This window comes from Curcuma longa, chromosome 1 (genome assembly GCF_044706935.1).
Source record: "Curcuma longa cultivar G26 ecotype Majalengka, Jawa Barat chromosome 1, ITB_CL_G26_1.1, whole genome shotgun sequence".
Lineage (NCBI taxonomy): Eukaryota > Viridiplantae > Streptophyta > Magnoliopsida > Zingiberales > Zingiberaceae > Curcuma > Curcuma longa.
Window position 1 is genome coordinate 20,879,539 of NC_133861.1, and position 23,454 is coordinate 20,902,992.

A 23,454-nucleotide genomic window follows, 5' to 3' on the forward strand; every position below is an offset into this window, starting at 1 on the left:
TTCAAGAGAAGTTTTCAATTTCATGTCATTTATCCTCTTCTGCACCAAAAAAAAAAAAAAAAAGGGAATCTGCCATCCTAGCAGTTCCACATGGTCGGTCCTACGACCAATCTGTAAGGAGGTAAATCGAGAAACTGTAGTTAGTCATGATGTCATTTATCCTCTTAATTATTATTAATATTGTTTGTTAATAGCATATGGCATGATAAAAGAGAAATTGATAAAAAGTTTAGTATTAGTGATGGAGCTAGGAACGAAATGATAAAAGAGTTTGAGTGTTTTAAAAGTTATAAGGCATACTGATGATTATTTTGATGATTGTGAAATTCTAGGATCTTAAGAAAAAAAAGGTTTAAATTGCATAGGGCTAAGTGAAAACATTTGGACAAATCTACCATTAACCCTCACTTTGAAGCTAAGGATAGAACAATACGATTTTGGAAATTCTGGAACAAGAGATTGGTTTATTAAATTTTGAGGGTTGAGACGGAAAAGTTAATAAAAAATAGCAAAGTATAAATTTTTTTCATAAGAATATAGAAATAAGGCATATTTAACAATAATTTAATTTTCTTTCCTAAATCTTTTTTTTTGCACGCCTAAAAGGCTAAAACGGCTAGAATTACAACTATTAATTTTAAAAAAATGTCAAGGATCGATATAATTATTTTAGATAATTAAATATATCGTTGATCATTGAATGTTTAAAAGTAAAATCTATGAGATTATAGTATTCTAAAAGTAAAATGAATCTACTTCATTGCATTTTTTACATAAAAACAAATGTTTAACTACAAAGTAGTTGAAATATTACAACCTGACAATATGATTTCTTAACCAAAATGACTTATTCAGAGTTGATAAAATGATTTTACAAAAATAATACTTTAATAATTGCGCTTATAATAATAATAATAATAAATCACATTTTTGCTAGTACCAATGTAATTACGAACGACACCTGATAGTCATATAACTTGTCAAAAACTTTTTTAAAAATAATATTTATTATTAAAATAACAGATTGTGAATTTTTTTAAAAGATAAATATTTTATTAATTAAAAATACAAAAATATACTAGAATAATTAAATTAATCCTCTAAAATTGGCAGTGAACTTAAACTTGAAACTCCCATGAATTTCACCAGTCATATGCTCCAAAATGACCACACAGACCACTTCAGCATTGTCGGATACAGCCAGTTATTTAATACTCTTCTCTGTGTATTCTATCATTATTTACAGAACTACTTGCTTTAACATACCTGCCTTTGCTCGATGCAGATGCAATTCTACACTTGGAACTACTTCTGCAGTGAGTGATCCTTCTCTCTCAAATGTACGCCTCCTAAAAATTAATCAAACTGAACTCTGCTAACCAGTTCCTGAAGCCAAAAAGCCCTAAGCAATCCTATATAAATTATGCATCAAGAAAAAGTCTTGAGATGCTCAAACAGAGCCAAGTAATGAAGGGAGAAAAAAAAAAGACTTGCGCTGCAAAAACAAAACAGCCAGTGACTGATAAATGTAAGGCAATGGCAAATGTAAGGGCTCACGACTCTTCGCTATGTTAGAGTATTTGTGAGATGTACATGCATCGAGGACTGCCACCCCTAATCAATGACAAGGTAGGCAGCATTCATTATAAACAAACCAAAACCTACAGATAAATCAATTTCTCATTACCACTATATCTATAAACCTTATTCATTTATCCATCATCCTGTTGATGCCGCATCATCTATCTATCTAGTTGATCTCCCCACATTGACAGCCGAAAGGGTAAGCGACTAACTATTTAAGCTGGTTTTCTGAAACAATTATGGTCGCGATGACATCCAATTGTGACCATTCAAAGGAGGTGGTTCCCATCCTGAATCTGGCTCTTTTCGCTTCAATGAAATTGTGGAACTAGAAGGCTCAGTTGGGTCTTCCATCCAACCCCTTTGCCCATGCACAAAGAAGGGGTGATTATGGAGGCTCACGCCTTCTCTGCCACTCTCTGGTGGTGCCATCCTGTTATTCAAATCAAAACCAGGGCGTGCATCACCATAACCGGCTATATAGGGCAGCATATTAGCTGCACCATAGTGAAAGGGTCTAGCAGATGACATGCTTAGTACTGAGCCGGTAACTTGCGGTATGTGCGTCATCATCCCTCTGGTCTCGGACATGTACGAAAAGTTTCCAGGTGAATAATCTGCTGGAGGAACTGACATGGCAGGCCCGATAGGAAGGCCACCAAACCCATAAGCAGGGGTCAATGCGCTGGGATAAGGTAGCAATGACCTGGTAAACATAGCAGGCTCCATTTGCATCCCATTGGGTATGAAAAATTGCTGCGCTTTGTTAGTGTTGTCCTTCCTCGTGAGAGATATTTCTGCTCCCATGATTCTGATGACAGGTTTATCTGCTGTTTTCCATCCAAGTGACTCATTGGCTTTTGTAGTTGGTTGGCTGGCGCTGTGTGAACCAGTATCAGCCAAAGATGGGTTGTCATTCAGGTCGAAATCTCGAAATGAAGAATGTCTATAAGATGAAGAAGAAGCTGATGATAGGCTCCGTTCCCCATTTTGAAGATTCAACTTCCAAGATGAGAATGGGAGTGCAGAGGCATCCTCCTCTCCATGGCGATTAAGATCCAAATTCCGCACCTCTGTTTTTGAACCAACTTCGACACATGAATCTCCAGATGGAAGACTAGAGGAAGCAGGTAATTGCTTTGCCGATGTGGGGCCATCAGTAGCCTCATCATTCCTTTCAGCTACATTCAGATCAATTGCAGCAAAAATTGATTTCTGATTAGGATCAGAGGTCTGTTCAGCATCTGGAGTTCTTCTAGGAGATGCTGGTCGGAAAGCACTGGTAGCAGCAGAACCTTTCCACCCCATCTCACCTCCAAAACGGAGAGCAGGGACTTCTGGAGTTCCCTTCGAAGAAGCAACGACAGCTACAGGAGCAGACACATTGTTTAGCAATTTTGGACTGTGCTTCATTGAGCACTCAGGTTCATCACTGCATATATTTGCATTCAGATCAAAGGTGCATCGATCCCCTATGACATTGGCAAATGATTCTTGAGTGGGAACTTTTGGCTGGGGTGAGACTACATCTTGATCAGAGTTTTCTTGATCAGAACTAATGTTCTGTGTGATTTCTGATCCCTTCTCAGGTGATAATGAGCTAGAATTCTCATTTATAGAACTGTTCCTATCAACTTGCTCAGTCATTTGTTCATCCAGCTGTTCTCCAGAAACAGGTCCATGAGAACCAGATGTTTCTCTGGAGTTGACATCAGGAGAACTACAAGAGACCTCTCTATAATCAACCACCTCTCTTTCCACTGCTATGGCCACTTGCCTCGCAACTTCCAGTGCATCATCCAAACATTCAAGACCTGGTCCAGACCTTTCAGCGGTTTCTTCATTGGCCTTTGTTCCCACAGCCTTTAAAAAATCAGAGGCAGCTGAAAAATGATTTTTGTGACTCTTAAAATTGAGCTCACGTTCAAGATCTACAATGACACTACTCATGGCTTCCTCTTGAGTAGATAACTGAGGATCGCTTGTATGGTTAGGGATGCTAGCATTGCAAGAACGATTTTGAAAACTAGAAGTGAAATCTGCAGCTGGCATAGACTCCTCAACTGTTATCAAACACTTATCTGGCCCATAGTCAACAACCCCATCCACTGACTGATGTTCCATTGGTTCTGCAGAAGGCGGAGATGGTGCTTTGGACGGAGGACAAACAAAAGGTGAAGAATGATTATCATTTCCTTTTTGAGTGGAATCATTTGGTTTAACTTCTGTAATATTCATATCAATCTCTTTTACACTGTCAGGAGCATCCTTAGATCCTATTGCATCACACTGATCATCTGCATGTTCTTTTGGACAAAACTGCAAAGAAGTACCAGTGGAACATTTTGATAAATCCTCCTGGCATGGGTTCAAGACAAGGGATAACCCGGATGAATTTACATCTGCTAAAACTGCATTTGAATCGACTGGGTTCAGAGATGTGGAAAGAATTGGATCACATGTCAGAACTCGCTCCTTATTTGTTGAATCAAGTGATCCTACGACATTAGAGATCTGTAATTGAGTCTCTGCAGATTCTATTTCACATTTTCCTTCACCAGATTGCATGGAACAAGGAGGGATATTGGCAGATGGATTTGGGCCACTTTCACTTGTCTGCAAATCCTCAGCTGGTCCAGATTGATCAAAAAGACTGGCCCCACTTTTACCCTGACCATGAACATTTACATCATCTTTCTTTGCATGATCCAATCTATCATGCAATAATTTAGCCTTATCCTTAATTTTAATACTTCTGTGATCCATGAGAAGTTCAATAGTAGCTCTGACTCCAGACACATTTATTCTTTCAGGATCCATAGGAAGCTTCTCATATGATGCCAATAATGTAATGACCAGTTCTTCCATAGCAATTCCATTGTCATCAGTATAACTATCTAGTGCTTCTTGAAGCCATTTTTTCAGATAAGAAAGGCCATTCAACTCAAGAAATTTATTAAGACATTCCTTGTGGTCAGTAGCTGCTAAAACACTAGCAACTGTAGACCATTGCCTTGTTGCATCACCCAAGTTACTTGTAGAAGAATCATTCAGTTTCTGAATCATGGAAATCAACTCTTCAACCCTAGCAAGGCTTGAGAGTCCATCTCTCATCTCTGTTAGAGTAAAGAAGTCCTCAAGCATCATTCTGAATCACAAGAGAAAGGGGAAGAGCAAGATTCAATCACTACTTCCTTGCACCATGTTGTTTCCAGATTCATCTAACCATTGGTAGCAACATGAGAATGGAATTTGAATTCTTTCTGCAATACAAAGTGAAGTTCTGTTAAATTCACGAATACCTAATAAAGTGTTTTTTATAGGGAAAATACTTAATAAATAGCACAACTAAAAAAATTAACAACTACTATTCATTTTCTGGTGACTGCTTTGGCAACTTTGTTATCAACAAACTCAATCGCAAATGCTAAACCGACTTGGCATATACTGAATCATTCTCATGGACTTTGAAAGCCTACTTCTGGACTCTGAAAGCAATATTAGAATATACTCATTAGACCTTTACCAGCTTATTCTGCCAAGCTCCCCAATATTACAGAGTATATGGGTCAACTCTTAGAATTGTAAATTCAGAGTACATCCATAAAATCAAATAGTAACTGAATATTCATTTGCAAAACATGAAAAACAACTGCAAAATACTGAAATATACTAAAATTTATGGATCAAAAACCTTAAACACAAAAACAAATACATAAATAGAAATTATTATATTCTATCAAGTAAATAAGAGTATTATAAATTTGTGCTAAATGTCTATTCTATGATATTGAATCTCTCACATTCCACTAACATTGTCATCAAAACCATCAGAGATCAATTCCCGACAAACCCTTTACGTATGCCCAACGATGTTGTTACCATCACTTGAACATCAAAATGATCTAGTACAACTAATGCTTCAGCGTTGATCATCATCACCACCTGAGGGAGGGAGGGAGGGTGGAGAGAAATGGCCTTTCTTGGGCAACCCTAGCTAAGCTGAAGTCCGATAGAAAATTTGCCTGAACGTTTGCAGAAGTTATTGATAGCCCTCGACATTGGTAGTCACAGGAGATCAATCAACCTCTCAATCTCACAAAGGAAGAAGGCATGAGAAAGAGAGGGTGGAATCAAAATCCACATCCCCGAATAGCTTAAAATACAAATCTAAATCAATAAGTACAAGTTCAATCAAACTAACATGCTTCAATTTGGCTCAAACATAACCTAAATTGGTTTGGTTCATGTTGGTTCAAACCTAGCCAGAATCCAACTCATGCCTAGATCAGAGCCTAATCAATTTGATCCTACTAATCTCAATTAGATTTATTTTGAGCAGACATTATTAAACTCAATTAGAATTAATTTGAACAACCAGTATTAAACACAATGAGATTTAATTCAAACCCAAATGTGAAAAAATTAAGCCATGTTCAATTTAATAAATAAATTATCCGTAGCAATTCCCAATTACAACAACAAGATAACATCAAGGTAAACTTATCAAGGAAGATCCTTATCAACTCAGATACAATGTGACAATAGTATGAAAATCAGCCTACTATGACCTAGATAGGCTGAGGTGGCTCAAAATTGGCAGAGTCTAATCTAATTTTGGTCAATTTCTTGGTTGCCTTCATTAAACCCAGGAGATAAAGAAGAACATATCGATCAAAGTCCCTTTATCAACTGAGTTGGATTGGAATTAGCCAAGTCTGCTTCAATCTCAAGCAATTTCTCTGACGTTTCATAATCCTAGGAGATGAGGAAGAATCCATAACAGAATTCCTTAAAAAACCTAAGATCATGGAGCAAACAGGAAAAACTAGAGGATCTTGGGAAACTGAGCGAGAAAAATGCACTGGTGACTCAACAAAGTAGCTTAAGGGAGGTAATTTGAGTGTTAATTAAAACTAGGCATCTGGCAATGGAAGATCTGACGCTTATGCAGGTTACACGAGCTCCTATTCTGTTGATCATTTAGGGGTGAGGATGCGCAAGACAGAAGTGCTAAAATAGTTTGCACAGATTCATAAGATCATAACAAGCATCTTATGGGGAAAAAAATCACAAGTACTGAGGATTTCGTCCTAATTCCTATAAACTGATCTAATAGTCAGTTTTTAACCAAAAAGAAAGGTTACTAGACCATAGAAAAGTGACTTTTAGTACAATAATAAGTGCAGCTAGGTTATACTATAACCAAAGAAACTAAATCGCATGCCACAAATTTCTATAAAACAAAGAATTCCTCCTAACAAATAAGCTCACACAGTGATCTTACGATGTTATCCAACCATCAGTAATTATACCGATTTAAATATGAACTCAGTTGAACCGGCTCAAATGTCCAATTTTAGCAACTAAAAACAACAACAATTTTCCTAAATGGAAGAAACTTAAATCATAAAATAGAGCTAACTACTGACTATAAAACAAGAGACTAACATGAACTTAACTTGCAATGAGAAAAAAAAAAATACAGCAAAGGCGTCCGCAAAAATTAGGAAGCGACGAAAGAATAAAATAAATTCCAAATTAAAAAGAAAAGAAAGTCTCACAATTCAATTATAATACAGAAAGAAGAGATCTAAAAACACAAAAGGAGTGAAATACAGCCGGAACTAAACGTGTCCCCTGGAATCGCCAAACAAATCCCGAACCGCCAAAACCGCAATAAATGAAATCATTGGAGCGGAGAAAAGAGGTAAACGGGATCAATTCAAGGTCGAAGCCAGAAATCAAATAAGATCAAATCGAAAATCTAGAGAAAGAGAGGTTCAGGGGATTACGGCGACCCGCGCGCCGAGTTGGACGAAACCCTAAAAACCAATCCGGACATGGTAGAACAGGAAGGCAACCAAGAGCTCCATCTCTTCTGCCGTCTCTCCCTCTATCTCTCTCCTCTTATCGAGTCCTCTCTCCTCCCCTTTTCTGCTCCCTTTCCCTCTTCAACGAACCCTAGCTTTTCTACGGCGCCTGCTGTGCTGTGGCCTGTGGCTGGCTCTGAGCGAAACCCCCCTCTCTCTGTTTTCACATTTCCTGTATTTTTTATTCGTCACACTGACAACGCCGTAACCTATTAATTTTGTAAAATAATTTATTGCCAACTGGCCGGACAGCCCGTACGACACGTCATGGGCCGCCACTCAGGCCCAGTTAGCCCATCTCATGTAATTTAATGCACTCTTGTTTTCTTCGAATTAAAATTAAATTTCTAATCACATTTTTTTATATTACTTTACGATTTATTAATCACATGGGAAAATAAAAAATTTTAGGACTTTGAATTCATTAATAATATGATAAAATATAAAATGATTTAAATAGATTTTTCAAGGAAGACATGCATTAAAAATAATTGATGCACGACTGGACCCACACACCTTACAACACTGTGCCAGCCATTTTCTTAGAACATGGTGCAGCATTAATTATTCATTTTGTAATTAATTAAATGGTGTTAGGATTCTCCCATATATATAAATAAATCACCATTAATTATATTGATTAAAATTAAACAGTATAATTAATAGATTATTATGAAGAATTAAGGCCACGTTAGTAGCTAAAATGAGATGTATTTATACTTGATTAACATACACAATTAATTATCAATAAAGAAATTATATTCCAATCAAGTGATCTAATATTTGTAGTGTGAAAGAGAATTTGAGTTAAATAGATATGGATTGAATGTGAAGATCTAGCCCGGAGGCATAGCTAAGTTGGTTACGATGGAATATATTTGTAGAAGAGGATAAGAGTTTGAATTTTGACGAAGTCGAATAATACTCTCCTTCGTCGTGACTAATTGTAATTTTTCAATTTATTTCCTTACTGATAGTCGTGCTGATTCATTAACAATAATAAATTATAATGAATTTTATGATAGATGGTCCTTATCGAATGGATCAAGATATATAAGAAAAGAAATCTCATTCGTTTAGGTATCTTGTTGAATTGGGCTTCTTCATCTTCCTCCTCTCTTTCTCATTGGAAAGGACAAATGATTGTGACCTTCCATAAGAAGACTTCCCCTGCATTATAAGAATCTTCAACGATACAATAACTTTTGCTTTGGACTCAGATCAAACTGTGTTGTATTAATTTTAATTTTATAATTTTATTAATAACGATAAACTTGATTTGCATCATTGATTTAATTTTTATGTATTATTGCTTTCATATTATTCTACTCCAGATTGGAACATCATCTTAATCAAATCAAGCACGATGAAGTTATTTGATCATAGGCTATTCAGTGTAACACTTTAAGATCAAATTATGAAATAAAATTAAGAATTATTAGTATTGTTGCTTTATAATATTTGAAATTTTCTAATTTAGAACAACAATTCCTATACTTATCTATTATTATTTATATTGCTCTAAATTAGAATAGTAAATAGATACAGAGAATTATCTAATCTAGATAATTATATATTCTGAAAATGATAATATTTGATATTTACAGTTTAGACTTTAAATTAATGAAATGTAAATATTGATATCTCAAAATATTTAGGAAATAAAAGTGTTGAAAATTCTTCAAATTAATTTTTAAAAGTTGATTATGATTAACTTGAAAACTTAATCATAATAGTTTTACTGTATAATTGACCGTAAAAAATTGAAACCGTCAGCTTAATTAGCGATCTCTTCAGGATGATCCCCACTATCTGGAAGGGGATAAATCACGAGAAATTTCATCCGAGGATTAATGCCTGTAGGAAATTGAAGTAATCAACAAGATATTTCCATTCTGTTGAAATTCGACCTGAAGTTTATTGACAGTAACACTCTTATAAGAACCATCTATGTTAGCCTGTGAGATTAGTTTTACTATAACACTACAAAACAAACATGATTTACCGACTGAATTAGCGACGGAAATTATTTCCGTCGCTAGTTTTAGCGACGAAATAGTAATTTCCGTCGCTAACTAATAAATTAGCGATGGAATATTATTTCCGTCGCTAATTAGCGACGGATTATAAATTTCCGTCGCTAATTAGCGACGGAAAATATTCCGTCGTTAAAATCGCGAATTTAGAGCTTTCCTCGACTTTTTTTTCTTCCCGTGCGCGTTTCTTCGTTCTCGCGAACTAGGGTTTTCTCCGCCGCTGCTCCAGCTGCTCCCTCTGCTCCAGCTGCTCCGCTGCTCCCTCTTTGCTTCACTGCTCCGGCGACTTTAGCCGCTGCTCCCTCCCTCTACTCGGCTGCTCCGCTGCTCCCTCTCTTCTCCGCTGCTCCGGCGCTAGCCGCTCTCCCTCTTTGCTTCGCCTGCTCCGGCGACTGCCCTGGCTGCTCCGCTGCTCCCTCTCTACTCCGCTGCTCCGGCGATTTAGCCGCTGCTCCCTCTCTGCTCCGGCTGCTCCCTTGCTCCCTCCGGCGTACTGCTTCATCTCCTCCGGCTGCTCCCTCTCCTCCGGCGCTCAACCTTCTCCTCCGGCGTACTGCTCCGGCAGCTCCGGCTGCTCCCTCTCCTCCGGCGAACTCCTCCGGCTGCTACCCCTCTCTGCTCCGGCTGCTCCCTCAAGCTTCTCCTCCGGCTGCTCCTATTTCTCCTTCGGCATTCAGATTTGTCAAGGTAAAATTTTAGGGTTTAGGTTTTTCAGCTTTGTTTTAATTTAGGTAGGGTTAATTCAGCTTTATTTTGTTTTATAGGTTTTTTCAGTTAGGGTTAATTCAGCTGTAGTTTTTAAGGTTTTTCACCTAGGGTTAATTTAGTTAGGGTTAAATTTCAGCTTTGTTTGGTCATGCTAATTTAAACATGCATGAAATACAACAGTTATTCAAAGTAGACAAACTGTTAAAAGTTTATTTTGGAAAAGTTCAATAAAACTAGGACCCAATTTTAGAATTGATACACACTGTTCTATATTCGATCAGAGAAACTCATTAAAATAAAAAAAGGAATGAATGAGATCAAATAACCATTGCATGAATGAACGAGTTGTAATAGCAAGGAAAATATGAATTTTATCAGTGTCATAAAATAAAAAAACTAATTTCGATCAAAAGGACATTTGAATAATATGAAGGGCCAAAATAAGGATGCATATCATGCATAAGTATTAACAACTCCATTGGTGCATTGGCATACTTTTATATATATATATATATATATATATATATATATATATATATATATATATATATAAGAAAAGAAATGTTGGGAAGGAGAGTCCACAAAGTTGCATGATTAAATTAATTAGATAAGTTGTTTAACTATGTTAATGAACTACTAAAGATTTACATAAAACATATGTCATCATATACCTTGCTTTGTACATGAATATTTTGATTCATTAAAATTTTATTTTTTTAATAGGTAGCAATGTATATGAATAAAACTTGGATGTACAATAGATTAGACGATGGATTTATCCGAGCTGAATTTTATGCTGGGGTTGAAGAATTTGTGAACTTTGCTAAGAGTCATCCAGAATGTATGAATGGTGCAGAGTTACCACTACAAGAAAAAAAGGATTTCCCGGCAGTTTAAAAATCGTTTAGCGGCGGTTTGGAACCGCCGCAAAACCATTTCCCGGCGGTTTACCAAACCGCCGCGGATAACGGTGTCATTAAACCATTTAGCGGTGGTTTTAGAAAACCGCTGGAATAACCGCCACTAAAATAGATTTCCCGGCGGTTTGTTTTGCGGCGGTTAGAAATGATTTCCCGGCGGTTCTTTTAACGACGATTAGAAATGATTTCCCGGCGGTTGTTTTTTACGGCGGTTTAAAATACTTTCCCGGCGGTTCTTTTTACCGGCAGTTCGAAATGGTTTCCCGGCGGTTTGCCAAAACCGCCGCGAAATGGTTTCCCGCGAAATGGGCGGTTTGCTAAAAGTTCCGCGAAATAATTTCCCGACAGTTTAAATTTTGAGTGTACAATTATAGAATTTTCAGCATGCAATAATTTTTATAAATAAATAAATAGAAAAATTTAACCAAAAATTATAATAAATAAGAAATTTTACTTCATTAATTTCTTGCAAAACTAGTGAACAAATATGAGTCATTACACACGAATATCAAAGTTGTCAGATGTCAAATACAGTGAATTTAGGTTACAAAAAAATTAAAACTTTGCTTGTTACAAAAAAATTGAGAAATCTCTCTAGCTTTATCAGATGTCAAATCTTAGAAATAGATCCCTCGCTTTTCCTTCAACCAGGTTGCAAATTCGTTGCTTTTTGAAAAATAGTCATCCTTGGAGAGCTCTTCAAACTTGTAAAGTAGTCATGCCTGCACAAGTACAAAAAAAAATTAAAAGAGACAAACTATAATCTAAAGATCACTGAAATGAATGCTATTGTTTATCACAAAAAACTAAAAGAGATAAACTACTAAGAACAAACAAACGTATCAATAATAAAAAACTCTACAGCTACATGGACTTGTAAATCTGGAACTTCTAAAAGCTAAATCAAGTAAAGCTAAATTTCTATGCTCTAAGATCGTAGAAATTCATATAGGTCCAGAAGGACATCTATAATAGAAACTATAATTTGAGAGACATCTATAATAAGTCACAGAAACAATAAAAGTTGACCAATTTTAACTACTTGACACCAATTGATCAAATAGAAACTATAATTTGTTGCTTGCTGATCTCAATAGTAAGAGTTTATTTTGCTAATATTAGACGATCCAAATTTCTGCCTCTTCAATAGTCTAACTACGTGATTTAGAATATCCCATCAAAAGTTCACTGCATTAACTACAAAAAGAGAAAACCTAAGGAAAATGAAATTTTAGATAGCTGCTGATGAACTCTTAATTATGTGTCTGCTATTAACATCATGGAAGTGGATTCTAACAACATAACAAGGCTCAAATCTCATTTTTCCTTAACTTTGTTCATATCCACTTTTTAGTCATTAGAGAATACTTAGGCTGCTGTAGACCACAAGCATCAAGTGGAAATTTCAGGAATAAGTTGAGAGAATAAAAGGTCACATACAGAACATCTGAATTCTGCAAAAGACACAAGCCACATGCAAAAAGAAGAATGAGATAACAATGTCCAATACAAAAATGTGCAAGAGATATGGACTAGAAACAAGCCATATGCAACAAAGAACCAACAAAAGTTTAGAAGTTGAAAGTCTACTTATCTGCTCAACACCAAGAACTTCCTACCTCCAGAAAAAGGTCACCAAAATATATTTTATCACCATGATCAACCAAATGATCTGCTTGTGTGGTGCTTGCTTTAGATATCATAGACTTTACCCCTGGCATCTTTTTCTGTAAGGTATTTAGTCAGTCAATATTTAAGTTGGAAATTTCATGACATGCTTATTATGAAAATCAATAACACAAGTATTTTGATGCTGCCATATGAACGGAAAAAAAATGCTCAAGTATATAATTTTACAAATGATAGCTTACCTTTATCAAACCCGTACCTGTGACATGATCAGCATGCACATGAGTATTCATAGCATAGATAAGTTTCAAACCCAGTTCTTTAACAAGAGTTATATCTCTATCCACTGTTTTGTCTATAGGATCGACCAGCTACATAAATAAATGATACCATTCAGCAATATGTGTGATTTAAATCAATTTGAAGCATATATTTAACTGTTAATGACAAAACAAAAGATTTTCCATGTAGAAGGTTGGGTGAACAAAATGCAAAGGCATGATGCAAGAAAGCACATGGATACACGAAAACAATCCGAGATCGATCAACCTGCAAGAACAAACACAGAAGTATCAATCAGTAAAAGCTGAAAAAATTACATCAATCGAACTAAAAGAAAGTGATGAATTAGTAAAGACAATCGCAAATCCTAGTGCAAAGAACTGAATTCCGAGACCTAACGAAAATCATGTGAACAGGAAATTGATATTACAAGAATCAAAATTTTGACACACACCACAACTTACCTCAACCAGAACACACAGGGCAAACCCTCCTTCCCTGGATCGAAGCGATTGCGACGATGATCGGACTCGCGAAGACGGAGGAGATGCGGGAACAAAGGTGCCGGGGCTGATCACGAGTGGTACCACCAGGATTATCAACAAGAAAAGGAGCTATGTGCAGTACCACCCCGAATTAGGGCAGTCGGGCTTTCTCCTGTGTGCGGCGGCGGCTTGTGGCAGCAGGGGCAGCTTCGCCCAGGCGGCGGCTGACGATGAGGGATCGCGGCTCTGCTCCAAGGAGATCAGTGACGGTGGCGGCAACCAATGAAGAAGAGGGGAAGGCCGGCGTTTTCTCCGGGCGGCGCAGGGGCTGCGGCGTTGTGGCGGCAATAGATGGGCGGCGTCGGCTGGTGCGGGCTTGTCTTGCGGAAGTCACGAGCTGTTGAGGGAGAAGCTTTGGCCGGTGCTGCTTCGGTGGAAGAAGAAGAAGAGAGGGAAAATGCCGCCGGGAGAGGAGAAGGGCGAAGGGCGAAGGGCGAAGGGCTGCGACTTCGGTGAAGGAGAAGAAGCGGCGCGACCTTATTATAACGAGGAAGGGCGAAGGGCTAGGGCAGCAGTTCAGCGAAGGAGGGTTATTATAAGAACCGCCGCTAATAACCACCGTTAAATAATCGTCGTTAAAAATTTATTTTTGCGGCGATTAATTGAAACCGCCGCAAAAACAGATAATAGCGACGGTTTTAAAAACCGCCGCTAGATAACTGCCGCTAAAAATTTATTTTTGCGACGGTTAATTGAAACCGCCGGGAAAAAGGATAATAGCAGCGGTTTTAAGAACCGCCGCTAAATAACCGCCGCTAAAAATTTCTTTTTGCGGCGGTTAATTGAAACCGCCGGGAAAAAGGATAATAGCGGCGGTTTTAAGAACCGCCGCTAAATAACTGCCGCAAAACCGTGATTTTTTAGTAGTGTATCTTATTGGTTTTTTACAGGATCTTCTATTTTGTCTTGGCTGGTTTAGACTTCTTTTTGATCAGTTCTTGTATTCTGACATTTGATATAGTATCATTGTATCTAGATATTTGTAATTATGTTATTGTATTCAGATTGTATCGGAGTATTTTGTTGTGTTGTATTCAGATGATATATTAGTGTTGTGTTTTACCATTATTGGCATGTTTGTGTACTTCTGTTATATTATGTTGTGTTTTGTTGTCGTGTAAACAGGGAAATTCAGAAAACAAATTAAAATATATTAAAAAATTATATTATTAGCGACGAAATTTATAATTCCGTCGCTAATAAATTAAAAAAAATTAAAAATTTTTTTTTACTTGAGCGACGGATTTTTTCCGTCGCTAATTAGCGACGGAATTCTAAAATCCGTCGGCAATAAACCCTAAAAATAAATACATTTTCTAAATTTTTTAAACCAAAATAGCGACGGAATTTAAATTCCGTCGCAAAAATACCGACGGATTTTTAAATTTTGTCGCTATTTTTTGCGACGGATTTTAAATTTTGTCGCTATTTTTTGCGACGGAATTTAAATTCCGTCGCTATATTTTTAGCGACGGAATTTAAATTCCGTGGCAAAATAATTAGTGACGGATTAAAAAAATCCGTCGCTACAGTGACGTCAGCGACCAATAAAAACGCGACGAGCTGTTTCCGTCGCTATTCGATCGTTAACGTCAATTAGCGATCGAATAGCGACAGAATTGGTCCGTCGCTATTTCCGTTAATTTTTGTAGTGTAAAATTAAACATAAAAATTTGAAACTAATTGATTAAACTAAGACTTAACTACGTGAGAGCTAGCTAGTATCTATACCAAAGAGCTCTGACAGCCCACATCCATCCATTCCCCGAATTCCTTATCCACGGCACTGCACATGGCGATTGACAACGAAATGCTTCCTCTAAAAGCAATTTCACAGTTTCTGCTTGAGATTGGCTCCGGATGAGTCATCGGACACCGGACTTGTATGTTGACGGAATCACACAGTACCCACGACCTACCGAGAGACAATGGCACTCCCGCCAAACTACAAGAAGAAGAAAGAGGATAAGAACAGAGGTCAGACAGTGCCCTGGCTCAGCTGCTCCGATGTTCAAATCAACTCTCCGGTGAAGGATGGATGGAGAAGAAAGAAAGCAGGAGATAGGAAATATGATATATGTCTGTGTGTACCTCCGTCCGCGAGAAGCGGGGTCGTTATATGGAATTGTCAAAGGCCATGTCCCATCAACGGTAAGGGGGTGTCACATAAAAGATAAGGAGAATATCTCATCACCACAAAAAGTAAGGGTTCTATCACTTAGGTTTGTACGATCTAAGATCATGCTACATTAATGGTGTTGTACAAAGGGGTAGGCGATCTACCACTGAATATATTACCATTCCACGTATCATTCTGATGGCGGTTAAGCAAACTGAGTGATGGAGCAAGACTACTTGGGCAGGAGCGCAGACTTGGAGATACTAAGCTGATTGAGAAGTCGACATCTATTTGGGAAACCATGGAATCAATCGGGAATCGAGTTAGTTGGGCATCGAGTCTAGAGCTAGAGCTAGCTCGGACACGAGGCTAGGGCGGATAGCTCGAACGATCGCCTAGCCGAGTGGGTTGCAGGTTGGTCAATCGATCTTGGAGTCAGGTGCGGAATCGAACTGTTTGCCGAGTCGGAGTCAAGCAAGAGGTCAGACATCGAGCCAAAAGCGGAAAGCTCGAACACAGAGCTCAAGTGTGGAACCGAAATAGGCGCTGAGCCAAACTAGGTGTTGAGTCAAATTGGCTACGGGGTCGGGCATTGAGTGGAGCTAATCTGCCATGGGATCAAGTATTGCATATGACGTATCATCGCCAATTAGATCAGATCTTAACTTTCTTAATTACTGTCCCATAACACTCACAGAGATTTAAAATCTATTAGTAGATTAATTTTACCACCCTGTTTTCTCGCATTAATTAGGTATTCTTGTGCCAACAGGATTTTTTCTGCCGGTTCATCCATGCATCGACGATTTAAGAACATTGCTTTGCTTGCTGTATGAATTTCCCTATTTAAGAAATGAACTAGAAAGATGCATGCAGAAAGATGGGGAAGCATGTTATGCATCCTGAAACTTTGGGCCGATAAAAGGGTCCCCTACAAGAAGGCGAATTAAAGCTTAAACCAGCCTAGCCACCATGCCTCACCGCACTGATCGAGCTGTATAATGAGAGAGGAGGTCTTACACATGAGGGTTAATGCATGCAGAGCTTTGGAAGGGGGAAGGAATCATCCAGCAGGTTGTGCATGGAAGCTCATGTGCATGCATGTGCCGCTACGTTAACGGAACATGCTTCGTCTCTTTATATAGCTGGGTTTCCATGATGAAGTGTGGAGAGGGATATGAGATGGGGGGAAGCGACCGGAGTCGGACGAGGGCGAGTCCGGTGATCTCGAAGAAACCCAGCTGGAGGGTTTCCGGCCGGTGCAGCGATGCAGGGGGTGGGGTGGGGAGGAAGATAAGGGCGCTGCAGGAGCTGGTGCCGAACGGGGAGGCGATGGAGGTGGAGGGGCTGTTCCGGGAGGCGGCGAACTACATCGTGTGCCTGCAGGTGCAGGTGCAGGTGATGCAGATGATGCTCGGCGAGTTATCGCCGGAGGAGGATTCTTGATATATAGAGAGAGGAAGAGAGGCACATTTAATATATATTGTTGTTTTTACGTATCATTCTTTTGGTTCTTTTTTTTTAAAAAAAAATATTTTTGAGGGGTTATTGGTTGTTTGTTGCTACAGGATTCTTTGAATCGGGTGGAATGCGTCGTTGGCATTACAGCAGGGATTTTACAGACTGTTGTGATGGGAAAATTAAAATTTGATTAACAATGAATTTGAGTTACCATTTCAATTCATATTTAGTCGCTGACGATTTATAAATAAGTTTAAGGATGAATGAACTTAATATATATTTATAACAGTTGTGTTTTTTTTTGAAAAAAAAATGTTATGGCTATCAAATTGCACTATTATCTCGATGTGAGAGTTTGATTTGGTGAGGAAGAAGAGAGAAAATGAGCTGTGAAAAAGAGAATAATTGATACTTACCGAGGCTTCTACGTAGATTGAAGAACTATCCTCTTTAGGCTGACTACTCGGATAAAAGAACACTGAAGGAACACAATTTTAACAGTTTATAATCTGCCAAAGCAGCAAGAACAAATTAATCACTACAGGAAAGAAAACCAAAAAGAACAGGAAGTCCACAAAGACTAATCTCTATAAATACAATGTACAAAAGGGATACAATTGAATGAAGCTATGGAGGCAAAATGGGAAGGTAAAAGCAAAGAAGAAACTGGAAATGAACATTTACTTTGATGCTTATGCAATAGATCTGAAACTCTCTATAGGATCTGATTCTTCTAATAATGATGCGGCCTGGAAGCAGTCTGCTGCATCACTCAGCCGGCCTTCCTCCTTGTGAATCAAACCCAAGTGATACCATGCCGACCGATTTGTCGGTTCCAGCCTTAGGGCGGCAGAAAGAAAGCTTCTAGCGACAGGCAGAGACTTTGAACCTTTTCTGGACAGTAGAGCGCCAATAGATACTTTACATGGCACATGGTCAAGTTCAATTGAGAGGGCCTTGCAGTAAGTACCCAGTGCTGCTTGGTAGGTCTCTCCACAGGCTTCAAAAATACGACCTGATGAATTGTCGATAGAAAGGTGAAAGATTTTTAGTAACTCAAAACATGGTCAAATCTGTGGTTCATGGACTCAATGCAACAAGAATTTTCAGAAAATTCTATAACTCCGCAGCCACCTAGTTAAGTCAATGCTTGCAAATTTTGGTGCCGAAATTAGACCACTGAAACTAACATGTCAACGTCCAAGGTAATCGGAAGTCAAGGGGCCTTTACTGGGCATGAGTTGCATAAGCAATTCATGCCCAAGTTAACAAGAATTTTATTTTAAGAGGAGCATATAGTTAACTAGGTTTTACAATGAACTATAATATTTGGACTATAGAGTTATTAGCATATTCCACATGTTGATTTCTTCTATTGCCCCATTCCTATAAGGGTCCTGACAAAGTTGGCAATAATGAGTATTTCTGTATCTCTCCTGCACAAGTTAGTAACAAAACCATCATTTAGGGCCGAGTAACATTGCAAAGGATATAAAGCCTCTTAAAAGTAGCAAATCTCCAAAGAAGAACCTTTTGGGCATTAAGAATATAAAGAAATAAATGGCATATTCATAATACTAGTAATATTGCTGTGTGAATGTAACATAACGTACTAAGCAACTCAATAAAAAAACAAAGAATGTAAATATGGTCTTCAATACCTTCAGTATGTAGAATCGAAGCAGAAAAAGGCTTCATTTCTCTAGCTTTATCCAAGCATATCTCAGCATCTTTCCAGTGGGAGAGGCTTGAATATAGATTGGCAAGACCTTGCCAAACTTCAAACTCATTGACTTTGTCATCCTCAAGCTGAAAAAAATCAGAATGTAAAGATACCACAAGTAAACAAAGATTTGCATACAACAAAAAACAACAGTTCTATTGTAAATTATGCACTACAGCCCTATATCTATCCATCCAAACTACTAGCCAACAAATGAGATTTGATGCAGCACTGAAGAGTAAAATGATTTCATTAAGCAGCATGCTACAAAGTTATTGTACACTTCCTTATTTGTCTCATGCTCACCCTATGAATGATGTACAAATACTTGCACTGGTAGGCATATGTGCTCTTAGTAGATTTCTGTTTAGATAGTTCCTATTAATGATGCAATGCAAAAGCATGAACACAAACAGAGAGTGTGCCAAATAAGAAAAGCATAATTGAATTGCCAACTTGCGAACCTCACTTCATCAGAATCAATGACAATTTTAGATTAACATTCAATAGCAGCATTTGAAGCTTTTGTTGGGAGGATAGACACTTTGTTGGGTGGCACATTTTCCTTTTTCACATTTTGCATCACAACAGCCAACTTGGACTATGATTTAGTTGTGTGAATCCTAGCAACTTTCAACAATATATTGGGACTAGAAACAAATGTGTTATGCACAATGCAATAATACATTCTAGATTCATGTCATGGCCTAAGTTTATCTTGATGTGAACAAAGAAGAAAAGGAAGCATAAAGATATATCACATGCTACATCTCTGGATGCCTAATCTGCACACTACAAAACTGTAAGGAAACTGATAGAAATTAAAATGAGAATCCGTCAAATAGATATATCATATACCAACAGGACAAGCTGATATCAACTTTATTTCCTGTTTTATTTTCACTGTAAAAATGAACAATTTGCGACACAAAAATGTAAAACATTGTCCTATGAGGAAATTCATCTGCTTGACTCTCTAAATATTTTTCTGGTACTTCAAAAAGGTCCACTGCACCAAAACTATGTTGTAAAGTATCTTTGCTTGCCAATGTTTTGATCTTCAGCCAAAATGGTACAATTTCAGTACCATGCTATGCTGGCATTTGGTGCACTTTAAAATGTGCTGATATCAACCCAAATTAGTTGCACTCCTATAATCCCTTTCTAATTAAGTTATTTACTTATAAATATAAGCTAATTGAAATTAGAGAATCAATCAAATTAAAATTTTGGATCAACAAGTTACAAAAAATATATCAAGTATTTCAACTAATAATTATATCTTACCAATACCAAAATGAGCATCAAATCAAACAACTGGTTATTGTAATATCCTAAGAGTGTTGATTCTTGAGACATCTAGTGGAATCATTCAATAACACTGTCAGGGTATCTAAGATTAGAATTGATTTCTCTGTATGTATATAAATATATCTTCATTAACCACTAAAAGGGCTTGGACCAATAGAATTGAAATTAGAATAAACTTCTTAGATACAAAATATAGATGCATCTCGATTTCTTTGACTCTAGTATTCCTTCTCTTTGTTGTTGTTGGTGCTCCAAAATCTACTCCCCATCACTGCTAAATTAAATCAACGAATGGGTCATGGAGAGACAACCATCCAAGATAGTCCATGGCTCTATCAATACCACCAAAATTATGTCAGCATATTCCTCTAAAATTTGCAAGGGCCAATAGTTTTAGCCAAGTCAACTGGTAATGCTCAGCACTTGAAATTATGATAAGGGCATTCTTCCACCTCTTTCCTAAACTTATACAATCTCTTATCCCGACCAAGGTTTCCACTTTCCAGGTTTAGTAACTTTAAGTTTTACAATCACAATTATTATTCTGGTCATCACATGCAAAACCACCATATTAAAGCAATAAGTATAACAAGGACAACAAATAGAAAATAAATAATTTCATAATAGAATGCAGGTAAAGGTCAAGAAAACCTCTGTATTATTCTTGAAAGATCCAGAAGACTTTCTTTGGGCCTGAACAAGTGCAAGAAGCAAGCGGTATGCTTCAACTGCATCCACAGGTAGAGACTGAGCCACTTTTAACTTTGCCTTGATTCTCAATAACGGTCCTTGTTCCCATTTACCAGTTTCATCCAGAGCTGCATCTGTTACAATTTCAGCCTCCGAGTAACGTTGCTGAGCAGATAAAATCAGAGCAAGCAATTTCCATCCTTTGGATACCGATCCACCAGTTGCATCAATATATTCTTTTGCACATCTGAGTGCAGAATTTGTATTTCTTTGCTCAGCATATTCAAGTCCTAGGTCGAAAAGTATATCTGGGTTATGGAGGTCAATAGAAATTGCCTCATCTAATGATTTCAAAGCTTCACTTTGCAAGCTAGATCTTTCATGATTTGAAGAAGCGATCTTAGCTTGTTTTCCAAGACAAATCCCTAGAAAACGAAGACCTATACTTCTTAGATGCTCATCTGCAACTTGAGCATTTGCTATAGCTCTCCGTGCATATTCTACTCCTTCAGAAGAAAGAGAATTATGCTCACTACAGATCTTAGCAGCCAATAGCAATGCCATGATATCATTAGGACTTTCGTCTTTGTTTAATGACTTCCTTAATAAGTTCAATGCAGAAAGACTTTGACCTACAGTACTATAGCAAAGAGCCAAGCTGTACCACCTATCACACCGTGGATATATTCCAGGCATGACCTCTTCAAAGTGTCTAGCAAGTACAGAAGTTTGACCACATATAGAGAGTGCAAAAGAAAGATGTTCAATCACTGAAGGATCCCACTGGGCCTTGCCCAGAGACCATTTTCTTAACGCTAGCATTAGGAGTAAAATTGCCTCTTCCATATTATTTTTTGGAACAAATGCACCATCGACTTGGGAAGCCAAACTAGGTGGGCTAGCCTCCACTCCACCATACAATAAAAGTACAGCAAATTTTTTCTGAATCCTTGCACAACAGTCATCATCAAGATTCCATTGACTTAGGAGTGCACGACGGTATGAAGCAAAGGCTTCCTGATAGCACCCAGCTTGCTTATAGAGCTCCGGAAGTAGCTCCACTGCTCTACTGACTGTTTCCTGTAATTTCTGCTCAACTGAAAAATCTGGTATGCCAGGTTGGAACATCTTTTCTACAGCATCAAGGACGCTGCTGCATTCTCGAGCAGCTTCTGCAAGATGAAACACAACTTACTGATTTACTAAAGCTTCAAGGTTAGAAAGCATCAGCACTTAGATAACAGATTTAACATAAAGAAAGTTAAACAAGGAATTTCAAAAAACATTCAGAGAGACTTATGCAATCTGCACAGATTATAAATGATGAAAAGAAACTCATACCAGCAGCTTTGCCTAGTTTCCGCAAAGACATGGACTTCAGATAGATGGCTTCAAGAACAAGGGTAGCAGCATGTTGTGATGGCATGCTTACAGATTCACTACGTGATCGATTCCTCTTTGCAGGAGCCTTCTCACCATTAGAACTTTGTAATCGCTGAATAGCAGCTTGAAGGTCTATTCCATCGAATACCCGAACAGCAGCTTCAATATTACCTCTTTGATATTCAAGTCTTCCAAGAAGTGCTCTTGCTTCCTTTATCATTCAATGTAAAAACAAGATTAATGGACCAAGTCCAATTGCAGATTTTAATCTCAAAGTGTAATTTAATTATTATCTAGACATCAAAGTTCAAAAGCCAACAATCCACCATCAAGCATTTAGATTGTCAAATCATCTTTTTTTTTCTTAACAAGAGATTAACTGTGTGGCCAAGAATTTCTATGCAAGAATTGAAAACCAATCACTTCTTAGAGTTCAACAAAATTAAGTAATATAATGGACAAAACATACAAGGCGAATTCCGAAACCTAACAACGTCCAGAAGATAAAATATAACGCCATCACAAGAGACAATGTCACATTATCGGTAGATTACATAAAATAGGGCAAATCTACCGATAAATCAATCTGGGAAATATATATAAGAACAAGTACTGCATAGAACAGGAACAACTAACGGATTAGGAATCCGGACGAGAAAACGAGAGATATCGAACCTCGTAATTGAGCGAGAGCCCTTCCTGGAGGGACGACTCAGCCTCCCGAATGTTCCCGTCGTCGGGCTTGGCCTCCACTTCAGTGGTCTCCTCGGAAAGACCGTCGACAGGCGCATCCTCCTTCGCAGACACAACATCCTCCTCCCCGCCGCTCCCATCACCTTCGCGATCACCGATCCCCATGTCAACGTTCCTAGATGGCAGTTTCCGTCACGCATACGACTACGGCCAGCCCGGACGGTCGCCGCTGGAGAAGAGTTGGATCGGCAGGCGGAAAAGGGATCAGGTGGCGATGAGGTCGAGATCGGCGGCGAGTCCTCGGGGCGGTTCCATGGTTCGGAAGGGAGAAGGACGGGTGGCGATGGGAACCGGGATTTAAAGCGGGGAGGTGAATGCCACCGGGATCAACGGTAGCCGTTCTCCCACCCGGGGAGAAGAAAATGGATATATCTATTTAATTTATGGCGGAATAGCCGTAAAACCCCCCTTTTTTCGGTGTATTTTTTATTTTAACA

At 38.1% G+C, this 23,454-nt stretch overlaps 2 protein-coding genes and 1 long non-coding RNA gene across 3 annotated transcripts; all 3 read right to left on the bottom strand.

Annotated features, from left to right (window-relative positions):
• Positions 1 to 1,487: 1,487 nt before the first annotated feature.
• On the bottom strand, positions 1,488 to 7,617 carry LOC141842562 (uncharacterized). Its single transcript, XM_074730655.1, has 2 exons — positions 7,380 to 7,617; positions 1,488 to 4,847 (listed from the first exon to the last, which is right to left on the bottom strand). The coding sequence occupies exon 2, from the start codon at positions 4,729 to 4,731 to the stop codon at positions 1,822 to 1,824; it is 2,910 nt and encodes a 969-aa protein (XP_074586756.1). The 5' UTR covers positions 4,732 to 4,847; positions 7,380 to 7,617; the 3' UTR covers positions 1,488 to 1,821.
• A 4,100-nt stretch (positions 7,618 to 11,717) lies between these two features.
• LOC141825324 (uncharacterized) lies at positions 11,718 to 13,295 on the bottom strand. The gene is made up of 3 exons (XR_012601502.1): positions 12,993 to 13,295; positions 12,741 to 12,842; positions 11,718 to 11,843 (listed from the first exon to the last, which is right to left on the bottom strand). It is a non-coding gene; the product is annotated as an uncharacterized LOC141825324 (long non-coding RNA).
• Positions 13,296 to 17,707: 4,412 nt separating this feature from the next.
• LOC141833936 (protein NPG1-like) lies at positions 17,708 to 23,305 on the bottom strand. Its single transcript, XM_074721431.1, has 5 exons — positions 22,940 to 23,305; positions 22,223 to 22,475; positions 20,843 to 22,053; positions 18,819 to 18,966; positions 17,708 to 18,172 (listed from the first exon to the last, which is right to left on the bottom strand). Exons 1-5 carry the CDS (start codon positions 23,120 to 23,122, stop codon positions 17,850 to 17,852), a joined length of 2,118 nt encoding a protein of 705 aa, XP_074577532.1. The 5' UTR covers positions 23,123 to 23,305; the 3' UTR covers positions 17,708 to 17,849.
• Positions 23,306 to 23,454: the final 149 nt, after the last annotated feature.

Coding starts and splice junctions, on each gene's coding strand:
- LOC141842562 (XM_074730655.1), bottom strand. CDS start 4,731: ATGATGCTTGAGGACTTCTTTACTCTAACAGAGATGAGAGATGGACTC.
- LOC141833936 (XM_074721431.1), bottom strand. CDS start 23,122: ATGGGGATCGGTGATCGCGAAGGTGATGGGAGCGGCGGGGAGGAGGAT. Junction 18,967..20,842: donor CTTTCAAGAATAATACAGAG/GTTTTCTTGACC, acceptor GATTTTTTTCAG/CTTGAGGATGACAAAGTCAA. Junction 18,173..18,818: donor TTCGATTCTACATACTGAAG/GTATTGAAGACC, acceptor ACAATTCATCAG/GTCGTATTTTTGAAGCCTGT.